Source organism: Protopterus annectens, chromosome 11.part0 (assembly GCF_019279795.1).
Source record: "Protopterus annectens isolate FY-2018-M chromosome 11.part0, PAN1.0, whole genome shotgun sequence".
NCBI classification, from domain to species: Eukaryota; Metazoa; Chordata; order Ceratodontiformes; family Protopteridae; genus Protopterus; species Protopterus annectens.
Genome location: NC_056745.1, coordinates 878694123 through 878717342, shown reverse-complemented (window position 1 = coordinate 878717342; position 23220 = coordinate 878694123). Strand labels below are relative to the sequence as shown.

Here is a 23220-nt window from a genome sequence, read left to right as displayed (position 1 = left end):
AGAGAGAGCATCACTACTCAAATCAAGACATCCTCCCCAAAAAAAGAGCATCACAGATCAAAGCCAACAATCTTCCAGTCAAGAAATGCACCATCAAATTAAACCTTGGCTTAAAGTCCACAAAGTATAGCTACACTAAATCTACAACCAAACTGCAAAATGTAGTTAATAACTTCACTACTGAAGACCCAAGTCTAGCCTTTACTGCCACTTAACATAAAAAAATGTGAAACCATGCAAACAAAAAAGTAGGCTTCTGTAAGCATAACAGCAACATGTAGAAATGCAGGCAACTTCATCCCTTCCACACACATGCACATACGGCCCATAATACACAATATATAGATTCATAGGTTCATAGATTAGTACTAAGCTAACTGCCCTTGATAGCCACTTTAAGCCTAGCCAATTATCCCTTGTGAGACTCAAATCCTGCAACTTGTGTTTGTAAGGCAAACACCTTAATCATTAGGCCACCCTCCCAACCCCTATAACTTAAACGACTTACATGTAAGAACATTCATACCCTGCAAAGGACTTCTAGGTGCAAATCACATTCTACATATTCAAAAACTTCCAGTTCTCAATACAAACAGATATTTATATAGCTAAACCAGACAAGATGATGACAGACTTTTAATACAATTTGCTTGGTTATGTGTTATGCTCAGTTTTGTACTGACCTATGTAAAAGTGTAATTTTTTTTGCAAATAACACACACAGACATATGTGCTGAAGTTTTAACATTTCACTACAATCAATATTTTAGTGTGCATTCCTATTTTAATATTTTATATTTGCTTCTAGACAACACAAAAATAAGATTATGAAATGGTACAAACATGTAATTTAACTGAATGCAAATGTCAGAAATTGTAGCTAAAGGTATGACACTAAGGAAATGCAAACATCACTCCTCAGTGATGACAGATGTCTTTGTTTGTTGAACTACATTTCTGTTATGTACTGCAAAAGTGATTTCAATAAAATGCATTGTACATAGGAGTAAACTGGGTCATGGATGAAAAGGGTCAACATGGGACAGTCTACTTAGAAGGCAACAAAGAATGAAGTTCTCCCATCACCCTGAACTCTCTCTATTGCTTATACATTCCATCCTGGCCTCCCTTTGGTATTGCAATCTGAATCCTCATAACCCATTTACTCCTTTAGCCCAATCAAATCTGTGTCTGCTCAAAGCTTCTTACTTCTAATAAAGAAGAGCTAAAACCATGGTACGTCTTTCTCCCAAGTCCTTAACCTCCAGTAGTTTCACATCTACACTTCACCCACCTTTCTTCATCTTTTTTCTACCGCTAACAGCAATCAATACTTCTTTATAAAAACTCAACTTTAATGCAACAATCTTTGTATTTGCAAAGTCATCTTAATGCCTTTGAGCCACACATCTTCTGTTATCCTGCCTAACTCTGTGCACTTTTACCTTTAACATGACCTTGTTCAGCTTAGTCCCAAGCCCACCTCGTTTAAGTTGAAGCACAGAGATGAGAGGATGTGCTTTGAAGTCAGTACTAGTTGGTGTTCAGAAAAAGGTAGTGATCCACAAATCCATAGAAAGCAAACCTATGATGGAAATCTTTGAGAATGTGGTTAACTAACAGCCTCTACATTGTCATCAAGGTATTATCACCTTTACTCAATGTATGACTACCAGTTTATTCTTCAAGAAATGAAGATAAAGTGTTATTATTTCTGGCTTTTACACCAACAAAGTGCTGACTACAAAGACAAGCTTTCTCTGCTTAAGAATGCCTTCAAATTTAATTTTAGGAGGTAAAAATAAGCACTCAAATGTTATCACTCAAGTACTGTGCTTCACAGAGAATAGATACTAAAAAGTGTGTAAAAAATTTTCTTACCACATTCTACGCAATAAAAAGTTATAAAGTTTTTCTTCAGTTAGGTTTCGAGGCACTGCTATTAGAAATGGCAACCCAAACAAAGAACCACTGCTATGGCTGTAGGTTGTCTGTCGATACAGTTCTCTTAGGTACACAGGAATAACCACTTGGTCATTGTCTTCTAACCTATTAACTGGCATCTCAAATCTACAAAAACAAACAAAAAAAAAACAAAAAACAAAAATGATTTGTGATTTTTCACAATTCTAAAAAAATAAATACATAAACTAATTAAATATAATAAACATAAATGCTAAATGTAAGGTTATGTTTTTAAACAGCAACTAAAGCTTTGTCTTACAGGTTTATTACAAATTAAGTTATATACTTAACATAACAGATCGGTGTTGTCTATTTCCATCCTTCCTCAACTGATGCATCTTGGATCTGACCTCGTCCACTTTTTCAGACTTAGGATCCATAGCTAAGTCTCCTTCCTTAACCATAATCCCTTCTAGTCCTCAACATTACCTCAGATTAAGTTTGCCCTCGAATCCTGCAAAAATCACTGCATGAATACAAACATGTATCATCATAAAACAGTATGACAGAGCAAAGAAAATCTGTACTGGAGCTGCAACAGTACATAGTGCTGCACCGATGGCAGCCCATACAGTAATACCAGAAGCCAAAGAAAGGAAAACTTTCCATGAGATGGAAAGGGGGAAGGAGGGAGGGAAGTTGAGGAAGGTCAGAAATAGACAACACAGATCTATCATTGGGGTAAGCGCACAACGTTCGTATCTGATGTCATCCTTTCCATCCATTCCTCAAGTGACAGGATAGAGTCGTGAGCTACTCATTTCCAGGAGTATTCTCGTGCAAGGCTGTTCCTGAGGATGGCAGAACTGAAAGCCACACTATCTCTGGAAAGCAAATCCAATTTGTAATGGGAAATGAAGGTATGAACATTACACCAGGCAGCAGCAGCACAAATGTCATCAACTGAGGGTCTAGAAAAGAATGCTGAAGAAGTGGACGCAGCTCTTGTTGACACTGGTAGTCTAAGTAAGGTCATCTTGGCTTTAGAACATGATCTGACTTTCTAAAAAGTTTGGTTCAATGAAGGTAGAAACATCATTGTCTGATCACATCTAATATATGAAGCATGTATTCTCCTTTATTTGAAGAATTTGGGACAAGAACTGGTAGAGTAACACTTTGGTTGAGTGAGGTTTGTGAAGTTAATCATAGATCAGACCATCTCTTAAGGACTCCCTATCCAAAGGGATCAGAGCAAAGAACCAGCTACATTTAGAAAACTAACAGGAGAACCAAAAAGAATTTGGCATGGGTGGCCCAATTATGAAAAATTTATGATGCCATTGCTGGATCGAGAGACCATTCATGAGGCAGTAGAATGGATTTGCTCAACCTGTACGCTAGAATACTAGTCTTCCTTGGTATGCACATTGCTATTAGAAAGCAGCTGGAAGACAGCACTCACTGCCACACTCTCATTGCTTCTCGACACAAGGACTAGAAAGTGTGTTCCCCCCTTGCTTGTCAATGTACCAGGCTACTGACATGTTGCCAGTCTGGACAGAGGAAGGATCTTGAAAGGCCTGCAATGCTATGAGGAATGTCCTCAGCTTTAAGACGCTGATGTGATGACTGGCTTCCAATGACGTCCATGTGCATTGGACCATCTTTCCCAGGTAATGCCCCACCTCCACCCTTACTGGGAAGCATCTGTGTTCACTGTGGCTTTGGAAGCGGGAGGGACATACAGACACCTTTGAATCACACATGGAGACTAAAATCCACCAAATTACAGGATTTCTGCAAAATGGAAACATTGTGAGCTAGGATCTGATGGACCACTGGACTACCATTGTCCACTGCAGCACTCTCATATAAAACCCTGTCAAGGGGACCAAAGAGATGGGAGATCTGCCATCAATCATATAAGTTGAAGGAGTAATCTGGCAGGCAGCATCTGATAGGAAAGAAGTTGCAGAGCCTGCCATCTTACAGTGAGTAACCTGTTCTCCGGTAATCTTGCAATTTGAGTGGTCAAGTTCTAATGGGCTCATATGAACTCCAGGACATGTACTGGGGAGAAATGTGAACTGCCTTGGCTAACTAAGTTTCAGGATGGAGTACAGCTGAATCAAATAGTTCCTGGCCAGGACAAGCAGAGATGTGGTAGGAGCGGCAAGGAACCAATCAACTAGAAAAGAGAAGACCTGTAACCCTTGCAGTCAGAGATTAGCTACAACCACTGCCATGCATTTGAACACCTGGGCTGCTGTGGTGGGACCAAATGACAGAGCTCTGAACTGAAAATGACAGACTCCCAGTCAGAAGAGAAGGAACCTCCTGGAGCATATATCCATTTTGATGTAGTAGAATGCATTCTGAAGGTCTACTGAGCACACCTAGTCATCTTTTCTCAGAAAGGGGAGGAAAGATTGTACTGTGACCATACACAGCTTTGTGTGTTTGACATATTGGCTCAAGTGAATGAAGTCCAAAACTGAGCCTAGGTACCTGTTCTTTTTTGGCACTAAAGAATTTGGAATAAGTTTTAAAACCTTACTGGCCTGCTGGAACTTCTCAGATGACTAACTTGTTAAGCAGCTTTTTTATTTCTAAAGCTGCTGCTTTTCTTTGAGAGGGTAGTATTTTGGGGTGTTTCTTTCACCAGGGGGTAGGGCAGAGAAAAGGGATGAACTAACTTCTGGAAATTATATGGTGATGGATGTCCAGGCTTCTGAGTGCAGAGACTAGAGCCCCTTGAATGCCTCCAGAATGCAGAAGTTAGGCAACCATTCTGGAGTTTTGAAAAAGCCTCTCAGAGAAGGGACCCCTGAAGCTTTGATTCTGCAGGCCTCCTCTGCCACTAGGGTGATGTCTGTCACTAGAATACCTTCTTCTGCCTTGGGAGAGGATCTACTTCCAAATGAATCTTGAGAAAGCCCTCAAGGCTTCTTAAAATGGTTATTTACTTATTTGCCATTTGCTGACCGGGAAAGTGCACTGGGCTCAACGACCCGTTTTCTGTGGAGGCCCAGGGAGAAAAATCTCCATACAATCACAAAAATTCTAACATACTATCAGCTTAACTTTAAAAGTCCAGTAAGTTTTTACATAATACAAACTGAAGTAGCTCTATCAGACAAATACATATTATAGAGATATACAATACAAGAAAATAAACCCAGTGTGTTACATTTTTAGTAATTCTCTTTGTATATTCTCATAAGTAAGAGTACTGTTTAATCAATTCTGTTTATTCAGCCATAGAAATAAAGAAAGCAAGAGAGATTGGATATGAAGACAGATAGCGTAAATTGCAACTATTTTAAGTTAGTAAAAGTATTTGTAGTGTAGTGGCCAAAACATTTAAGGTGGTTTAATCATGGCTACAAGAACAGAAAAGGTTAATGAGATAGTGTTTTTTTAGTGCAAATTTAAAAGTTTTTAAAGAGTCTAGTTGAGGAATAGAGAGAGGGAGCGCATTTCAATGTTTGGCAATGGCATGGGAATACAGACATTATCCAGCTCTTTTGTTGGGTTTAGTTATGGTTAAGAGTTGTTTGTTAGAGGACCTAAGATGTCAAGTAGGGGTGTGCGTTTGTATTACAGTTTGAAGGGATGGGCAGTAGTTTGGATTATTTAGCAGTTTGTGGATGAGAGTAAGTTGGGAGTAATGTAGGTAATGAGGGAACTCAAACCAGTTTATAGATTTAATGGCCAGGCAATGATGTGTGCGAGTTGGCATGTTGGAGACAAACTTAGCTATATTATAGTAGCACAACTGCAGTTTGCTCAGGAGATGTGTGTGTAGTGCACTTTCTTACCCCCTTCTGGCTTCTAGAGAAGGCCCGGGGGCAGAATAAAGCGAAGCTATCAAGTAGATAGTTGATAAATGTCATCTTGAAAAGCTCCACAAAGTCACACCAGTAAAAACAGGCATTCCACCTTGCTGCAATGCCTGCTACTGTGGCTCTTAAAACACCTTCCATTGCACTGGATACAAAATGCAATGAGGAATTCTTCAAGGACTGAAGGGTGGCCAGCTGTGAATCTGCTGTTTTCTTGTCTTCCGGAAACACGGACCCAGAAACAGTCTTGGAAAGCTCCTTGGCCAAGTCTCTCTGGAATGTAGTCATGTGTACCAAGTAATTCAGCAACCTTAAAGCAAAGGTATCTGAAGCATAAACATGCTTCCCAGATCTGTCCAAAGGCCTCCTTCTTAGTGGCTGCCACCAATACCATGGCATCCACTGCCAGGCCTTTCATCTACTGAGAGCAATCTTTAGGGGCAACAAGATATTTGTACAGTTTCCTGGGCAGTGGCTGTGTGACATCTGGTTCCTTCCATGCCTGGCAAGAGATTAAATCCAGCACCTCATCAGCTGGGGGAACTACACATGGAGGAGGTGAGCAGGAACCAAAAGCCTCATGGAACATGGATTCCTCTTGGAAAGGGGCTTTGGAAGACCAACTTCCTTTCTGCCCTAGAAGCTTGAGGATCTCCCTTAATGAAACATACTCGAAGTGATCTAGGGGACACCTCCCCTTCATCAAAATCCATATCTTCTGTCAAGGACTCCTGGGGGGAATCAATGTGTCTCCTTTTACACTTATGCTTCTAAGGAGCCTCTGTGGTGGGAAGGTCTGGAGACTACTCAGAAGACAGAAGGAATTCCTGAATGAGGACTGTGTCAAGTCTAATGTAAATTGGCTGTCCCAATGGGACAGACTGTGCAGGATCAGGAACCAGGGCTTTCAGTTACTGACCACTGGAGCCAAAAGTAAAAAAATACCTCTCTCCAAGGCTAGAGAACAGACATCTCCACTGCCTCAAAGGCAGAATCAGAGGGGGAGTTCAAGATCACTCCTGTTAGTTAAGAAACTGCCACACCAGTATGACCAAGGGTACCGCCCCAACTCTGCTCAGAGACCAAAGCTGGAGCAGTGCTATCTAATGATGATACTCCAAGGGGAAGGGATGGCTTTGACAGTTTCAAAGTTGAACCCTTTCCCCAGACTCGATGACGAAGCTTTGGCTTCATTCTGGCTCTGAAGAAATTGAAGCTGCTGGATAAGAGATGATGCTTGAGTCGAAAATGTCTGCCACTTCACATTTGACACTGACAGTCTGGAAGAATTCTGCTACAACATCCTTGAACCCAGAGGTTGGATTGGGGTAGAAGTAGCCATAGGTGAGGGAGAGGATCCAAAGCTCATGGATCTGACTGGAGACTGTGACGTAAGAACTCTCAGATGAATTTGCGTCTTGGGGAACTTTCATCATTCTATCCACATCAGCTTCAGTCAAGCTTCTGGTAGACTTGATGGACCTCAAAGATGAAGATGTGGAAGATGATCCTGAAGATCTCTGAGAGGATCTCTCTTGCAGAAAAGTTGACCCACAACCTAGGAGACACTGAATCTGGGGAAAACTTCAGCTCCAGAAAAGAAGGGGGGAGGTATTGGGCTATACTTGTATGGGATTCCAGAGACTTGTCAGAGCTGAAGGCTTGGAAGTCTTTGCCATCTGAGCTGAAGATAAAATGAAGACAGACTAATCAGGGGATCATTTCCTCATCTCCTTCCCTTTTTATTTGGACCAGTCACTTTTATCCCCTTATGTTACCTGAGGTTTTTTCCCTAGATGGTGAAGCTCCAGATGCAGATTTTGAGGAGCAAGAAGGTATAAGACCCTTGAGCACCAGTTTGTTTCACGATTCAATCGTGGCCCAGTGATCAAATGCTGTGCAATAGACCAATCTTCTTCTAAATGAGATGCCCCCAAAGAGTATACAAGTTTTCAATGGGAGTTAGAATTTGGCATTCTTGTGGCTTCAAGCCACATGTCTTAAACCCCTGTAGGCTTATCTGACACAGTCCCTGTAAGGAGAAAATGACAAGCACAGAGAAACATTACAAGCAATGGCAAAAAAAATAATAATAAATCCAAAAAAAGGAGATTGGTGTAAAATGTTTCAATAAGGAGAGAATACCAACAATGGTAAAAATAACTAGGAAAAACTAATAAGAAAGGGAAGTGCAGATGGCACGAAGGAGCCTAGAAAAGAAAAAAAAGCCTTTTTTTTACACAGATATATCTGGGAAAGGGAAGGAACTTTAGCATATTACATCAAAGAAAGGATATCTAAAGATTTCAAATAGCAAAAAATGCAAACACTTAGCTGAAAACAGCCTGGGCCATGGATCATGTTGAAACTCAGAGAGACAAACAAGATCTGAGGTAATGTTGAGGACAGGAGGGAATTATGGATAAGGGGAGAAGCCTAAACTATGGATCCTAAGTTTGAAAAACAAGATGAAATTGGATCGGAGACCCATCACTTGAGGAATGGATGGAAAAGACATCAGATCAATTTATTACTTAAGCAGATGCATTAAAAATTCTGGGCTGACTTAAGTCTATGGGATGACAAACACATTATTTCAACAGGAAATCATAAGTGGAAAACTGACAAAAGTGACAAAGTAATTATAAATACTTACAAAAACCAAAAACAAAACAAGAAAAGAGGAATTTAAGGCATCAGTAAACAACAGCTTTTACAGAATACATCTTTTAAAAATCAAATTTACCCAAATTTTATTTTGACCAGATCATTCTGAAGCACCCTCACTTCTATTGCAAATTTCCTCTAAAAATGTGCTTATTTACTCTTTCTATACTCCCCCCCCCCTAACTTCCAATCAGTTTCCCTTTTATCTCATAACCTATTAAGCTGGCACACCTTGTATATGTATATGTTTACAATGTAAAGCATTTCTTCTATAATCACAGTTTGCAGACTTGCTGGTTGTTATAAAAACAGACCTAAAAATGAATCTAGATGGCAATTCAATAAAGCAATGCACACAAACAGTATTGGAGTTAAAATGCAATAACTTTGGCAACTGATATTAAATGTCCTGAGGTGAATTAACACGAACACACCACACGATAAAGCTAATAGAATTCCCCATACTATCATGTTCAATGTAAATAAAGTGCTCATCAGACATACTGTTTTTAGACTTCAAGCAACCATACCATTAATGGAAATCACCTTTAAAGCACCATGCAAAATTGGTTATACATCCAGACATTAAAATGAAAATGTGTTGTGGTGTCCTGTTTGTAGTTTTTTTTCATACTTCATATAACACAATGTCAGAAGATGTACAGAGGGGTGAAATGACATCTTTGTAGTTAAATATACATGTATCGATATAAACAGTATACTTTTACATCTGACAGGAGGCTAACTGACTTGAATCTATTTACAGTGCAATAAAAATGCCCTGCTAGAAGGAACTGATGACCCTGACTCGGATGAAATAAAGGGCCAGTAGCTAATAATCAGGATTCAGCGGAAAGAGACAACATTCTGTTAGACCTGAACAATTAATCCTAATATCTACCATCACAAAATAAAAATCACAAGACCAACTAGAGTAAAATGAGTTGAGCAGCCACAGTTAAATAGATGTGGATTCCTAAGTACTGAAGGGAGAGAAGAGATTTACCAAAACCAGTACCTGAAAACTAATCAACTTCAGACTAAACACAAGGCAGCATTAATAAAAGGTTAACCACATCAGTAGTTCAAATTCCCTACCTGAATCATACACCAAGTTCATGTGGATTTTTGCTGTTACAAAAGCACATACATTAATAATGGTGAGCATGAAGTGTATAACCCAGAACTTTGACAGTCTCAAATAAATAGATATCAAATTCTGATTCTTCACAAGATGGAAGAAATTCCTGTCAGAATCAGATACTAAACATCCTTCTCCAAACCACTAAAGAGCAAAGGATTAAGCATCTTACTGGACCTATGAGTATACTGGGTTTCTGGAAGTTAACACAATAAGAGTACCTACTTATAAAATAATATATGAATTCACTATAGCCTTCAACTGCTTTTGTAAAAAAAATTACACTTTTTTTCTCAAATAAATTTGTCATTCTGTAGTAGTAATTCTTCATGTTGCTACATCTGCCAGACAGTAATGGCAACAACGTCTATTCCTATTTTTCTTTTTAATTTAGTCAGCAATTTGTTATAATTACTGGACCTGTATAAATGAATTCCTGTTAATTATTTATAAAACAAATTATAGAAAATGCTTATTGTTTTGGTTCCTGGTGCTGCAACATACCCATCAGATGCTAAGTAACCCCCAAACTTCTCCAACCTCATCTCCAGGTACATTACAGTCTTAGAAATATGTAAAAAATGTAAACACTACAGGGTATTTGACTGCTTTCTGTGAAATGTGGCAAAACAAAGTAAAGTTACTTACCAAATGTATGCACATTTGCAGTGCTTTGTATAATGTTGCTGCAGGTCAAGGATGTATTACCTGGACACCCCACAACTAGTTGTTTGTACCCTAGGCCTAATAAACTCGGTAGTGTTTTGAAAGAACAGAAGACGTGAAAGAAGCTGTTGGTTTGTGTCGAGAAACGGTAGTGGAAAGTACTCCCTCGGAAGCCAGTGCCTGCTCAGTGGCTCTGGACCCATCCAAGGTAGAGACAACTGCAGGATCCTTTGGCGATGAAGAGTTTTGCGGCATACCGGACTCTGAAAGAGTCTCTGTAGTGGTCTGGGAATCCACAGAAGCGGGCATCAGGGGCTGCGAAAGTGCCTCACTGAGGACCGGAGAACTGATGACTAGCTTAACGGAAGCGTCGTTGGTAGGTCTGGACCTGTGCGGTCTGTCTCCGTCTATCTTTACGTTTTTTCAGATCATCTGCTGTTGGATGGTTTACCGAAGCCATACTGGAGTTTGAGGACTGTAAGCGAAAATATCTAGCTACAATAAGGGCTCAACAACAGATAGTTCTGGAGTTGAACAAAGCACAAAAGCGAAAGCGGGGGACGCCGTGGTCTGGGGCTAAGCAAGTGAGGCAGTAAGAAAAAATCTCAGTGTGGTATTTGCTTTCCACACAATTGTTAACTTTTTCTGACATCGGTTAGAGCAACAAAAAAGGATCCCCAATGGGGTACTTAGCTTTAGATGACTTCAACTTCAGTTCGGAAAACGAAACTCGGGTAGCGGTTGATTGGCACTCGTGCGAACTGCTTTGGGCTCCTCGGCAAGAAAGACTGATGTAATGGCATCGGCTGCCTTACTTTATACTACTGATGACCTGACGTCAGTCCTGAAGTGACAGCAACCGATGCAGAAATACTAAGCCTCTGGTATTCGGGCCGACTGTGGACTACCCTGGCAGGGATAACCCAAATATGATGACTGCAACAGTGAAACACTAAGAACATCTAGATGAAGAAAAGCACCATTTACTTTTCAATAAAAATGAGAATGACTGTCTTGAACTCTCATGTAGAGAAAAAGCAACTACCAGTCAAATTGCTGTCTAACTTTTAGCCTGTGAACAATAGAGTGCCCCGCCTGAAAAAGCTTAGCTGATTCAAATGGCCTGTGGAATTACACTACTGTTTCAACCTCTAGCTCTGAATAAGTAATAACTGAATTTCTTTCTTTAGCTACTAGCAGCAATAGAGCCAGATAAGCTCTTTATATCATCTGCTTGTGTAAACACATTTTGTATTTTCCTAGTGCACTTCTTAGCTGCTATTATATATGACTTTACCAAATGCATTTATTAATGTCATTTAATTTACGTAAAGAATTTTATTATTCAATTTCTTGCTGGTGGTTTACTAGCTTAAGGGTAAGCGTAATGATCTGATAACATTAACTGTTGGTTCATGGGTGGGTTTGGCATAATGATTAAGGTCTTTTTCTCATAGATACAAGGTTTGATTCTGACCTTGGGTTATTGGCTAGGCTTAAACTTGCCCTTCAGTGCAGTTAGCCTAGTATTCATCTATGAACCCATGTCTGCCGAAAAGTTACTTTTCAAGCTACTACTCTCACATAAATATTTAAGATATTGTTACATTAAGGGAAACAATAAGTGTTTTTTTGGTATGCCAATGTGGTCTAGCTGGTAGCAGCACTATCACAAAGACAAGGAGTGGTGGTGGATACTGGAGAAACATCACTTACTCACTGTATGCAAGATATTCATAGTCAAGTTTAAAATACTACTAAGACTGCAATTAAAGGCAGTACAGTTAGTCTGAGATGGGTGAAATCCTGAGAAGCCAGTGATTATAACTCTTACCTGTAACTGTACAACACAAAGGTTATTTGGGTGCAGTAGGTGTTGCTACTACTCAAGGTAGCACTGCATATTTACTGTACACTCTACTCTTAAAGCCAGTCGATTCTTAGCAAAGTGGACTGTGACACAATAGCCTCTGACCATCACACACTACATAATGCCAGCACTGCAGTTTTAAAACCAGTATCCTGCATGCATCACATATTGCCTCAGTCCAGCTGCAGGGGCACATGTCTTCCCCAACAAAATACATCAAGTAACCAGACAAAGAGGGGAAAGGACAGAATGCATCGACAATGCACCTTTTTAAATGAGGGTTCAAATGAGATGCTATATTAATTTCAAGCAGCAGAGGCAAAGTCCCTGTTCCAGGTCAAACAGCAGAACGTTTAAGAAGTGTATGCATCAACAAAGCCTCAGTCCTATACCATCCAGACCACTATTACAACAGCTCTACCATTAAGATAGAGAAAAAAAGAAGTTATGTCTTACCATAACATTCCATCTGTGTTGTTGATCTTCATCTGTTCTTGACTTCTGGGTTATGGTTCCTCTGGCCGTTATATAGCTCATGTCAGCCAAAACTCTCAAGGTAATAGTCTACCCACAGTGCCCCTCATTACCTCAGATCAAGTTTGCAGACTTACAGAAACAATACAGTGAGACCTAACTCAAGTCAGAAGCCATATCCACGGTGTATCCTAACAGGGAATCCCAGGACAGCAAGTTGCTCCACCAAGACTCTATAGCAGGGGGCAGGTGAGGTGGGATGCAAGAACAGATGAAGATCCACAACACAGATGGAACATTATGGTAAGACATAACTTCTTTATCTGATGTTGTCACTCCATCTATTCTTGACTTCTGGGGACAGAGTCCCCAGCTATCTTAGATCCTGGTTGGGCCTATGGAAGTACATTCTTGAGGACCATAGAAACAAAGCAGGGTCTCCCCCTAGAGAACATATCCAATTTGTAATGAGTAATAAAGGTATGTAGTGTAGCCCATGTTGCAGCTGCACAAATTTTGGACATGGAAACTTTAGAATGAAAAACAGCTGATGTGACCACAGATCTGGTGCAATGCGCCTTCACCAGCAAAGGAAGCTTTAGATTATTTTCAGTGTAAATAAAGGAAATACAATCTCTTAACCATCTTGACAGAGTAACCTTACAGACAGGTTTGCCCAAGGTTGCACCCACAAATGAAACAAATAACTGTTCTGATTGTCTGAATTGCTTAGTTCTGTGCAGCTAAAAACGCAACTGCCTGTGTACATCCAAAAGGTGTAAACAATATTTGCACTTAGAAAAATTTGGGAAAAATACAGGCAAATCTAGAGACTGACTGATGTTGGCCTCTGAAACCACTTTAGGAAAAAGGACAGGTTTGTTCTGAGTGAAACTGTCTTTATGGAAAACTAGATAAGGGGCTTTGAATATAGAACTTGTAATTCGGAAACTCATCTCGCAGAGGTGACAGCTATAAGTAAAAGCATTTTCCAAGAAAGGAACTTGAAGTCAAAGGTAGCTGCAGGTTCAAAGGGAGGTAAAGTAACTGCAAAAAAATCAAATCCCATGGCGGTAGAGGATCTCTGAATGGGGGCTTTAAATGAACTGCCCCTTAAGAAAAACCTTACAAAATCTGTGAGAAATTACGGGCTGGTCACCGAAACAGTTCTGAAAATTTGAAATGGCTGCTAGGATAACCTTAATGGTAGAAGCAGAACCCTCTTTACCAAAAATGGTAGCTAAAAACTCTAGAATTTTTTCCATCTGAACTGAAAAAGGATCAAGACCATTATCATAAGCCCAAACAGAAAATCTCTTCCATTTACTAAAGTAGAGATTCCTGGTGGATGGTTTATGAGATGCCAACAAAATGTGTCGTATAGAAGATGGAATGTCATTATGCCTGGCGACTAACAGAATTGGGGAAACCAAGCAGTCAGCTTGACAGTTTGTAGATTGGGATGCACCAGTCTCTGGGGATGAGACAAAAGGTCTGAAACTGGGTTCAGAATCCATGGGCATCAAAGTAGATGAGGCCAAAGGAAGGGAAACCAAATTTGTTGAGGCTAGTAAGGTGCAATGAGGATTACTTTGCTTCTCAACTGAGATGGTTTCTTGAGGAAAAAGGGGAATCAGAGGAAAAGGAGGAACGGCATAAAGGGGGCCAATCGAGCAGCATCTCTTGGGGACTTCCCCTGAGGGGGAATTAGGGCAAAATAGATTCTGCAGTTGTTGTTCATGGGTGAAATAAAAAGGTCGCAGCAAGACCCCAGCGAAGGAAGATCCTCTTCGCCACTCTGGGATTTAAAGACCAATCATGTGGCAAGAAAATGCATCTGCTCAGTTTGTCTGCTATCACGTTTGAACTCCTGAGATGTATGCTGCCATAAGAAAGTGGTTGAAAGTTATGGCCCATTGCCACACTTGAAGGGCTTCTCGACACAGCAGGTAGGACTTGGTTCCCCCCTTGTCTGTTGATGTACCAGACTACAGACATATTGTCTGATTAAACACCTATCATCCCTTGAGGTAAGGCAGAATGAAACTGTTGCAGCACTAGAACCACCACCCTCAACTCCAGAACAAGTGTCTTGGACTGTCTTACCCAGATAATGCCCCCCCCCCCCAACCTGGGAAGCATCCGCAGTCACTATATCCTCAGGCTGAGGAGGGACAAAGGGATGGCCCAGAAGAATCTCTTTGGACTGCATCCACCAGGACTGGTAGTCTTTGCACTGGCTGGTTATACAATTAGAACTGACCATTGGTTTGCAAGAAGCCACTGAAGGAGTCTCATATGAAATCTTGCTAGTGGGACTAGAGTGATCACTGCTGCCATGCAGCCCAATGCTTGAAGTACTAGTTACGCCGGTATCTTGCTTGAGCGAAGAATAGGCTGAACCTGAGATTGTATTTTCTGCAACCTGTGGTGGAGTACAGAGGCCACACAAGACAGAGTGTTGAGACAAGCTCCGATAAACTCCATATCCTGAGAAGAGATCATCTGAGACTTCGCAAGACTGACCGTGATGCCCAACTGCTGAGATGGTTTAAAAATGAAATCCATCATTTGAAGAAGCAGATGCCTGGTGGAAGCAGTGACGAGCCAGTCGTCTAGGTATGAAAATCAGAATCCGTGCAGCCTCAAGTGTGCTGTCACTGCTACCATAGATTTGGTGAACACTCTGGGGGCTGTGGTGAGACCAAAGGGCAACACCCTGAATTGGTAGTGGCTGGCTCATAGCCGAAAGGGTTGAAACTTTCTTGAGCGTTGATCCATTTTTATGTGGTAATACGTAATACCCCAATAAATTAACCCAAAAATCTACTGACTCCCTTCTAATATTACATCTGAACCTAAGAAGCATTAACAACAAAGTTCACAACCTTCACGCCATTATAGCTACTCATTCCCCTGACATTATGTGTCTAACCGAAACATGGCTAAAGCCCTCTACTAAGAATGAAGAGATCCTCCCACCCGGGTACAATATTATTAGGGCTGATCGTGCAAAAAAAAAAGGTGGAGGGATAGCTGTTATGTTTAAAAATACCCTGAATATCCTTAAGAATCCAATTCAACCACCTATAATCTCTAACCTAGAAATTATTGCCCTACAGATCTGCTTAAACTCTCAAAAACGCATCAACCTCATTGTAACTTATATCCCACCAGGGAACAACACAGAAAACCTGGAGCAAACGCTGAGCTGGCTATCCACCAGCTACCCACAAGAAACCATAGTACTTGGAGATGTTAACATAGACTGGTCTCTCTGTTCTACCCATACAACTCCACAACCTATCAATCTACATGTTTTTTCCCAAACCATCCTATCCCCAACTAGAATAGGCAACTCTCTTCAAAAAGAAAGCATCATTGACTGGATCCTTACTAATAGGGACTCAAACAACTACACCACAGGTACCCTTCCCAGTGACCTCAGTGATCACCTAATAGCCTATATCATTAAACATAAATGCCCAACTTCTAACCCCCCCCCTATATAGACTAATCAGAAATAAAAAGAAATTCGTCCCACAACTATTTCTTGCCGACCTGAAATCCTGCAACTGGTCCATACTAAAAACCCTACCACTCGATGAGAGTGTGTCACACTTCAATGACACATTCCTTAAGATACTTGACTCACATGCCCCACATAGACAAATTAGATCCAAAGTTCGTATAGCACCTTGGCTAACTAAAGAAACCAAAACCAAAATCAAACTTCGTGACCAAGCCTGGGATAAATGGAGAGCCACAAAAACCTCCCAAGATCGCACTAAATTTCAACAACTAAGAAACACCACTAAAACAGCTGTTACCCAAGATAAAAAACAATACTTCTGCCACCTCCAGCAAAAACACCAGAACAACCCAAAGAAATTCTGGGCAGGTTTTAACAACCTTCTGCACCCAGGTAAAACCTCCACCCCAACCCCCGAGAAACTGATAGAAAAAGGACAGGAAGAAGTAGCCAACACCTTCAACTCCTTCTTCACTGAGACTATCCAAAATCTAGCCAGTCAACTAACTTCCACTCCCCCATCTGCTGTTCAACAGCATGTCGACACCCCTACCCCCTTCAATTTAAAGCCAGTCTCTTCCTCTTATATACGCATTCCTCCTAAAAAACTCAAACCAACCACCCTAGCGGCTGACCACCTTCCTGCAGAATTCTTACAAATTGCATCTGAAGTAATAGACTACCCAATAACAATCCTTATCAATAGAACTATAACTGAGACGAACATCCCCTCTATCTGGAAGATTTCTTATATCATTCCACTTCACAAAGGAGGTACCTCCATGGAAACCTCAAATTATAGACCAATAGCTATACTATCCCCAATAGCGAAAATCATGGAGAGATGCATCCACAAGCAACTTCTTCGCTACCTAACCTTTAATCATCTCTTGTCCAACTCCCAGCACGGCTTTCGCCCCACCATAGTACAACTACGCCTCCTTTCCTTTGTTGACTCCATCAATAACAATCGCAACAACAAACTTATATCCTCTGCCCTCTTTTTGGACCTATCAAAAGCTTTCGATATGGTCAATCATCACCTCTTTCTTAACACCCTTGAAACCCTGCATCTGGACACACCAGCACTAAACTGGTTTAAGGCCTACCTCACGGGTAGGCAACAAGCTGTCCTGTGGCAAAACTGTATATCAGGACTACTCCCAAATACCATAGGTGTTCCTCAGGGCTCCATACTGGGTCCACTTCTGTTTTCCATCTTCATAAATGACCTTCAATCAGTCATCCCTAAATCCACCTGCATACAATATGCCGACGACTCCACCCTAATCTGCTCAGACGTCTCCATCTTGAATCTCCAAACCATCACTCAACATTGTTTTTCTCTAGTTGAAAAATGGTTCACAGACTTGAAACTCCTACTTAACCCAACTAAAACGAAATTATTACTATTCTTCCCCAACGTTTTCTCATCCCATGGCAAAGAACTCCCAAACACTAACAATATAACCTTCCATGTTAAATCCAACAATGGGACCCTCATAACCCCTGTCACCAGTACCAAACTACTTGGAGTTACCATTGATCATAAGCTCAAATTCGACATACACATTACTCAAACCATAAAGTCTGTTAACAAAAAACTAGGATCTATGTACAGAATTAAAAACTTCTTAACTCCTTCTACCAAATTAACCATTGCCCGTACCCATCTCCTCTCTTCCCTCCTCTACGCTTCCCCAGTCCTCTCTTTCCTCAATAAACGTGAACTTAACATGCTCTCTCTTGCCTACAACCGCATTGCTAGATTTATAACAGGTTCCCCTTATCGAACCCACCATTGTCTTAACTTGAGGAACCTTGGCTGGCTAGAACTGCCTAATCTCCTCAAACTTAACCAACTCACCGAAGCTTACAAAATAATCAACCATCCTGATAAAACTCCCTCACTATGCAGCATTCTGACTCCGTACTCTAATCTCAATAGTCTTCGATCATCTAACAGTACCCTGATCCTAACCATTAAAGCTAAGAACTCAGGTGGGGATGCCCTCTACGCTAACTCCATTGGCAAGCCGTGGAACTCCTTGCCAAACTACCTAAGACTTGCAACCTCACGCACTCAATTCAAAAACAACCTTAAAGAATATCTCACAACACAATGGTTATGCCCTTGTCGTGCACCTGACTAACTACATATCTCATACCCTACTAGTCCCACTTCCTCCTAGCCCATTTCTCTTATCCAGATCTCTAAAATCACTCATTCCTAATATCAATGAGGATTATACCTGATCTAGTCTATTTTACATTCCTATGTGAAATTAATCCTATGTATAACCAACAGCATGATCTTTCTCCTATATAATTTCTATGCCATTTTTTCATCTTGTAAATGTTATTTGTACTCTCTTTTTTTTGTAACACTATTTTGTATCTATTTGAACATGTACTGACTATTTTGTTTGTTTGGAGCTTTTCTCCTCGGGCCTCTACTGAAAACGGATATGTATCCAGCTAGACTAGCCCGGTTAACAAATGTAAAATAAATAAAATAAATAAAATAAAATAAATCTTGAAAGTCGCTAGAGGACATCCAGTCATTTCATTTTCCTCTAGAAAAGGAAGTACTGACTGAACCGTGACCATCCGGAATTTTGACTACTGGACAAATTTGTTTAAAATGTTGAGATCCAAAATTGGTCTCCAGTCCTCTGTCACCTATGGCACTAAAAAGAACCTTGAGTAAAATCCGGATCCTACCTACTTTGGTGGGACTTCTTGGATAACTTTTTTTCTAGCAGTTTTTGTATTTCTAATGGTGCTTGGTCCCTCTGACTGGGTGGAATGTCGGGGAGTTTTGTATGGATCCTTTGGATAAAGGGTGAAGGGGATTAAATAACCTCTGGAAATAATCCTTAGCACCCAGGCATTGGTAGTTATGCATTGCCAGGCTGTTGGGTGCAAGGAGACTCTTCCCTTGACTGCCTCCAGAGGCAAGCAATTGGGCCTCCTTTCAGAAGCGCTGGTAGGGTTGGCCAGAGAAAGACTCCCTGGAACCTTGGTTCTGCGACCCACCCCGCTTCTGAGATGGCGTCTTCCACTGTAACCCCCACCCTGCCCCAAGGGGAGTCTGTACCATGTGTGCCCTGGAAAGGTTTCTGGGACATCCTGAACCACATTTTGCCACTCCTTTGATTCCTAGAGTAGGATCACTGAGGAGCGGAAAAACATTCGCCCACAGCATACAGAGTCTTTTCATCTTTCTCATACATGGAGAGAGTTTCCTTAATTTCCACAAGATCAAACAGGCACATCCAAGCGTGTCGTCAAATCGCAACACCTGAACCTGCTGACCTGGTCACTCCTTCAGCTGCATGTGCAATGAGGCTCATGGATGAGTTTGAGATAGACTCCAGGGTAGCTAACTGGGAGGCCACTTTTTCCTGAACTCCCTCAGCTACTGCTCCTGCCAGGGTATCTGACAGCTCCTTGACCAGATCCCTCTGAAGCTTAGTGAAGTGCACCAAGAAATTCAAAGACCTGATGGAGAGGGAAGATGATGAGTAGACTGGCTTCCCAAACCTGTCTGCTGCCCTGGACTCTCTGTTAGGGGGATGTACAGCAGAACTTTCCTCAGCCAGTTCTTTTTTGGTGGCAGCTACTACCACCATGGCATCAACTACCAAACCTTTTACCCAGTGTGGATGATCCTCCAGAATGGAAAGAATTTAATCAGGTCTCTGGGGGATTGGTTCTATAAAGTCAGGAGCTTTCCAGGCCCGCTGAGTGGTCAATTTAATCAGATCATCAGCAGGCGGGGTCACCCAGGAGGTAGACTGGTGAGCTCCAAAGGCCTGCAAGTACTCAGATTCTGCAGAAGAAGGGTCTTTGGTCTTTCAATCACCTCTCTGTTTTAGGATATCCAGAATGTCTCCAAAGGGTGACTGGGAGGAACCCTTCCCCTCATCAAAATCAAAATCCTCTGTGAAGGCTTCTTCAGGAGAATCAAGGTGTTTCCTCTTACACAATTTCTTCCGAGGTGGCTCTTCAATGGGAGCATCTGAAGAGGATTCGGAAGAGGGTAGACCTTTGGCAAGTAACTATTTCGACCTTGGAGCTCACTGTCCAGGGGTGGAGGGTAGTGGTAGCTCCAGTAAAGCAGGGGTCAAGGGGTGAGACTCCGGTAACAAAGCAGCCACCTGAGACGAGGCAGTGGCCAAAGCTCTTTCCATAGCTTGAAAGGCAGGTCCCCCGAGGAGGAATGGGAGCCCACAATCGAGACACAAATTCGGAACCAAGGTCACACCCTGCCCTCAGAGGCAGAGGACAGGACAGAGTACTTCAATATGCTTTTGGCAGCTTCCAAACATACTAGTAAATCTTTTACATATTAATGAACTAATGAAATAATCAGTGATCTAAACACATATGATCTTAAAAAAAAAAAAAAAACACACACAAATACAGCTCTAGCTTAATATCAAACTCTGCTTTTACAATACATAAAGGGTATCCACCTTCTTCCTTTGGCTCTTCCAATTAGGGGTCACCACAGCGGATGAGCTGTTTCCATTTCTTTCTGTCCTCTGCATCTTGCTCTGTCACACCAATCACCTGCATGTCCTCTCTCACCACATCCATAAACCTCATCTTAGGTCTTCCTCTTTTCCTCCTACCCGGCAGCACCATCCTTAGCATCCTTTTCCCAATACACCCAGCATCCCTCCTCAGCATATGTCCAAACCAGCGCAATCTTGCCTCTCTGGCTTTGTCTCCAAACCGTCCAACCTGAGATGATCCTCTAATATACCGATTCCTAATCATGTCCATCCTCATCACACCCAACACAAATCTTAACATCTTTAACTCTGCCACCTCCAGCTCTGACTCCTGCCTTTTTTGTCAATGCCACCATCTCCAAACCATATAACATAGCTGGTCTCACTAACATATTGTAGACCTTCCCTTTCACTCTTACTGGTACCTATCTCTCACAAATCACTCCTGACACTCTTCTCCACCCACCCCTGTCTTTTCACACTGTTGCTAGCATGACTATTAGCTTGAATAAAAAGCTGCAAAAATAGTATGAAATATAAAAGGTTAATCCAGAAAAACATAAATGCTGAAAAACAGAAAGTAGTATATGTGCTGGCAAACATATAATAGCTTAAACAGATTTTGGCATCCATGTGGAGTATATTATTGAGAAACAAATTCTGTAAAAATAACTACATAGATGGCAGCTGCAAGGACATCCATGAAGTAAAGGAACGTAACATCCAGTTTCAGATAGTGCTGGAACACCACGTTTCAGTTAATGCAAGACTGAGTTTCCATGGATCATCAAACTACAAAGAACCAAGGACAAGGGAACAAAGGAAAACTGTTATACAAAGAAAGAACTGTATTACATCAGACTTTGAGAAAAATACCAGATCTTCTGGTATAAATGTAACTATGCATAAACAGACTTTGGGAATTTGCTATAGAGAGCTGACAGGTGCAAAAAACTGGAAAACAGCAACCTTGTAGCCGGAAAGCCAACTCTAACCAAAGGAATTGAGAATTCAAAGTAACTTCTTTAACGCAAAAGTTTTTATTCTTAAAAAGTAGCGTTTTCGCCGTGGCTCCTGCCTCAGCTTCATCAGAAGAAAATACAAATGGAAACAGCTAACAAAAACATTTAAATACTCTCATAGAGGAAGTGACAAAACAAACCTAATCATGTGAGCTTAATTAAAAACAATTACGTAATTAAAAACAAACCAATAAGTACTTAACAAAAACTGTTTGTACTAAACTTAAGAATACATTCATTGTATATTGTAAAAATGTACTTTTAGTAATATAAAACCATTTTTCAAAAGAACCTATCAGTATTACTACACAAGAAGTCAGTAACATACTGTTCTTAAAGAAGAAGTCTGAAACATTTACCTAAAATAACTTTTCAGCTTCAATATACATGAAATATTGCAGTTCTCATTTAGGCCAGAAGAAGTAATAATTTAAAAGAAATATTACAACGAACATCACATTCCCATGTCACAGCAAGGACTAGAGGCTCATTTAAATGTGGCCATTGTAATATGTGCAAAGTTATAACGACAGGTAACTCTTTCTTTGTTAGAAATATAAGGTACCAGATAAACCATAGGATATCTTGCGAATCTAAATCGGTGGTCTACATTGCTTTGTGCAACTGTTGCCCATCGTTTTATATAGGAAAAACGAATCGCAAATTAAAAGAAAGAGTTTACCAACACCTTTACGCAATAAAAAAACCACTGCTGGAGAATGCTTTAGCAAAACATGTACATAATAACCCAGGGCACTCATTTAGATTTATGGGTATTGACCAGGTACCTTTTAACATTACGGGTGGTCCTGTTGAAACCATTCTTGAATGTACTGAATTAGCTTGGCAGTTGAATCTAGATGCATTTAGACCTGTTGGCCTAAATGAGAACTGCAATATTTCATGTATATTGAAGCTGAAAAGTTATTTTAGGTAAATGTTTCAGACTTCTTCTTTAAGAACAGTATGTTACTGACTTCTTGTGTAGTAATACTGATAGGTTCTTTTGAAAAATGGTTTTATATTACTAAAAGTACATTTTTACAATATACAATGAATGTATTCTTAAGTTTAGTACAAACAGTTTTTGTTAAGTACTTATTGGTTTGTTTTTAATTACGTAATTGTTTTTAATTAAGCTCACATGATTAGGTTTGTTTTGTCACTTCCTCTATGAGAGTATTTAAATGTTTTTGTTAGCTGTTTCCATTTGTATTTTCTTCTGATGAAGCTGAGGCAGGAGCCACGGCGAAAACGCTACTTTTTAAGAATAAAAACTTTTGCGTTAAAGAAGTTACTTTGAATTCTCAATTCCTTTGGTTAGAGTTGGCTTTCCGGCTACAAGGTTGCTGTTTTCCAGTTTTTTGCACCAATAGAGAGCTGACAGCATATGTGCTGCATGTTTGTAGAACCAAAAGTCAAATGTAACAAATGTCGTACTAACTAAAGCAGTTTACTGAAGCAGTTGGCCTCCGTGTATTTATTGTACTTAGTACAATCCAGTATTTAAAAGTAGCTTGGTTCATACCAAGAGTTAATATACTGTGGTGTGTATGCATGTAAATGAAACTA

The 23220-nt window shown here is 40.6% G+C and overlaps 1 protein-coding gene across 6 annotated transcripts in view; it reads right to left on the bottom strand.

Moving 5' to 3' along the window:
• USP15 (ubiquitin specific peptidase 15) overlaps positions 1-23220 on the bottom strand; it is a 2212142-nt gene that overhangs the window by 760949 nt on the left and 1427973 nt on the right. For 5 of the 6 annotated variants that reach the window (XM_044088286.1, XM_044088282.1, XM_044088284.1 and 2 more), the window contains one exon: positions 1882-2070. The exons of the other annotated variant lie outside the window; for it this stretch is intronic. In XM_044088286.1, the coding sequence (XP_043944221.1) occupies positions 1882-2070 (189 nt within the window). The remainder of the gene's footprint in view (positions 1-1881; positions 2071-23220) is intronic. 6 annotated transcript variants of the gene reach the window in all.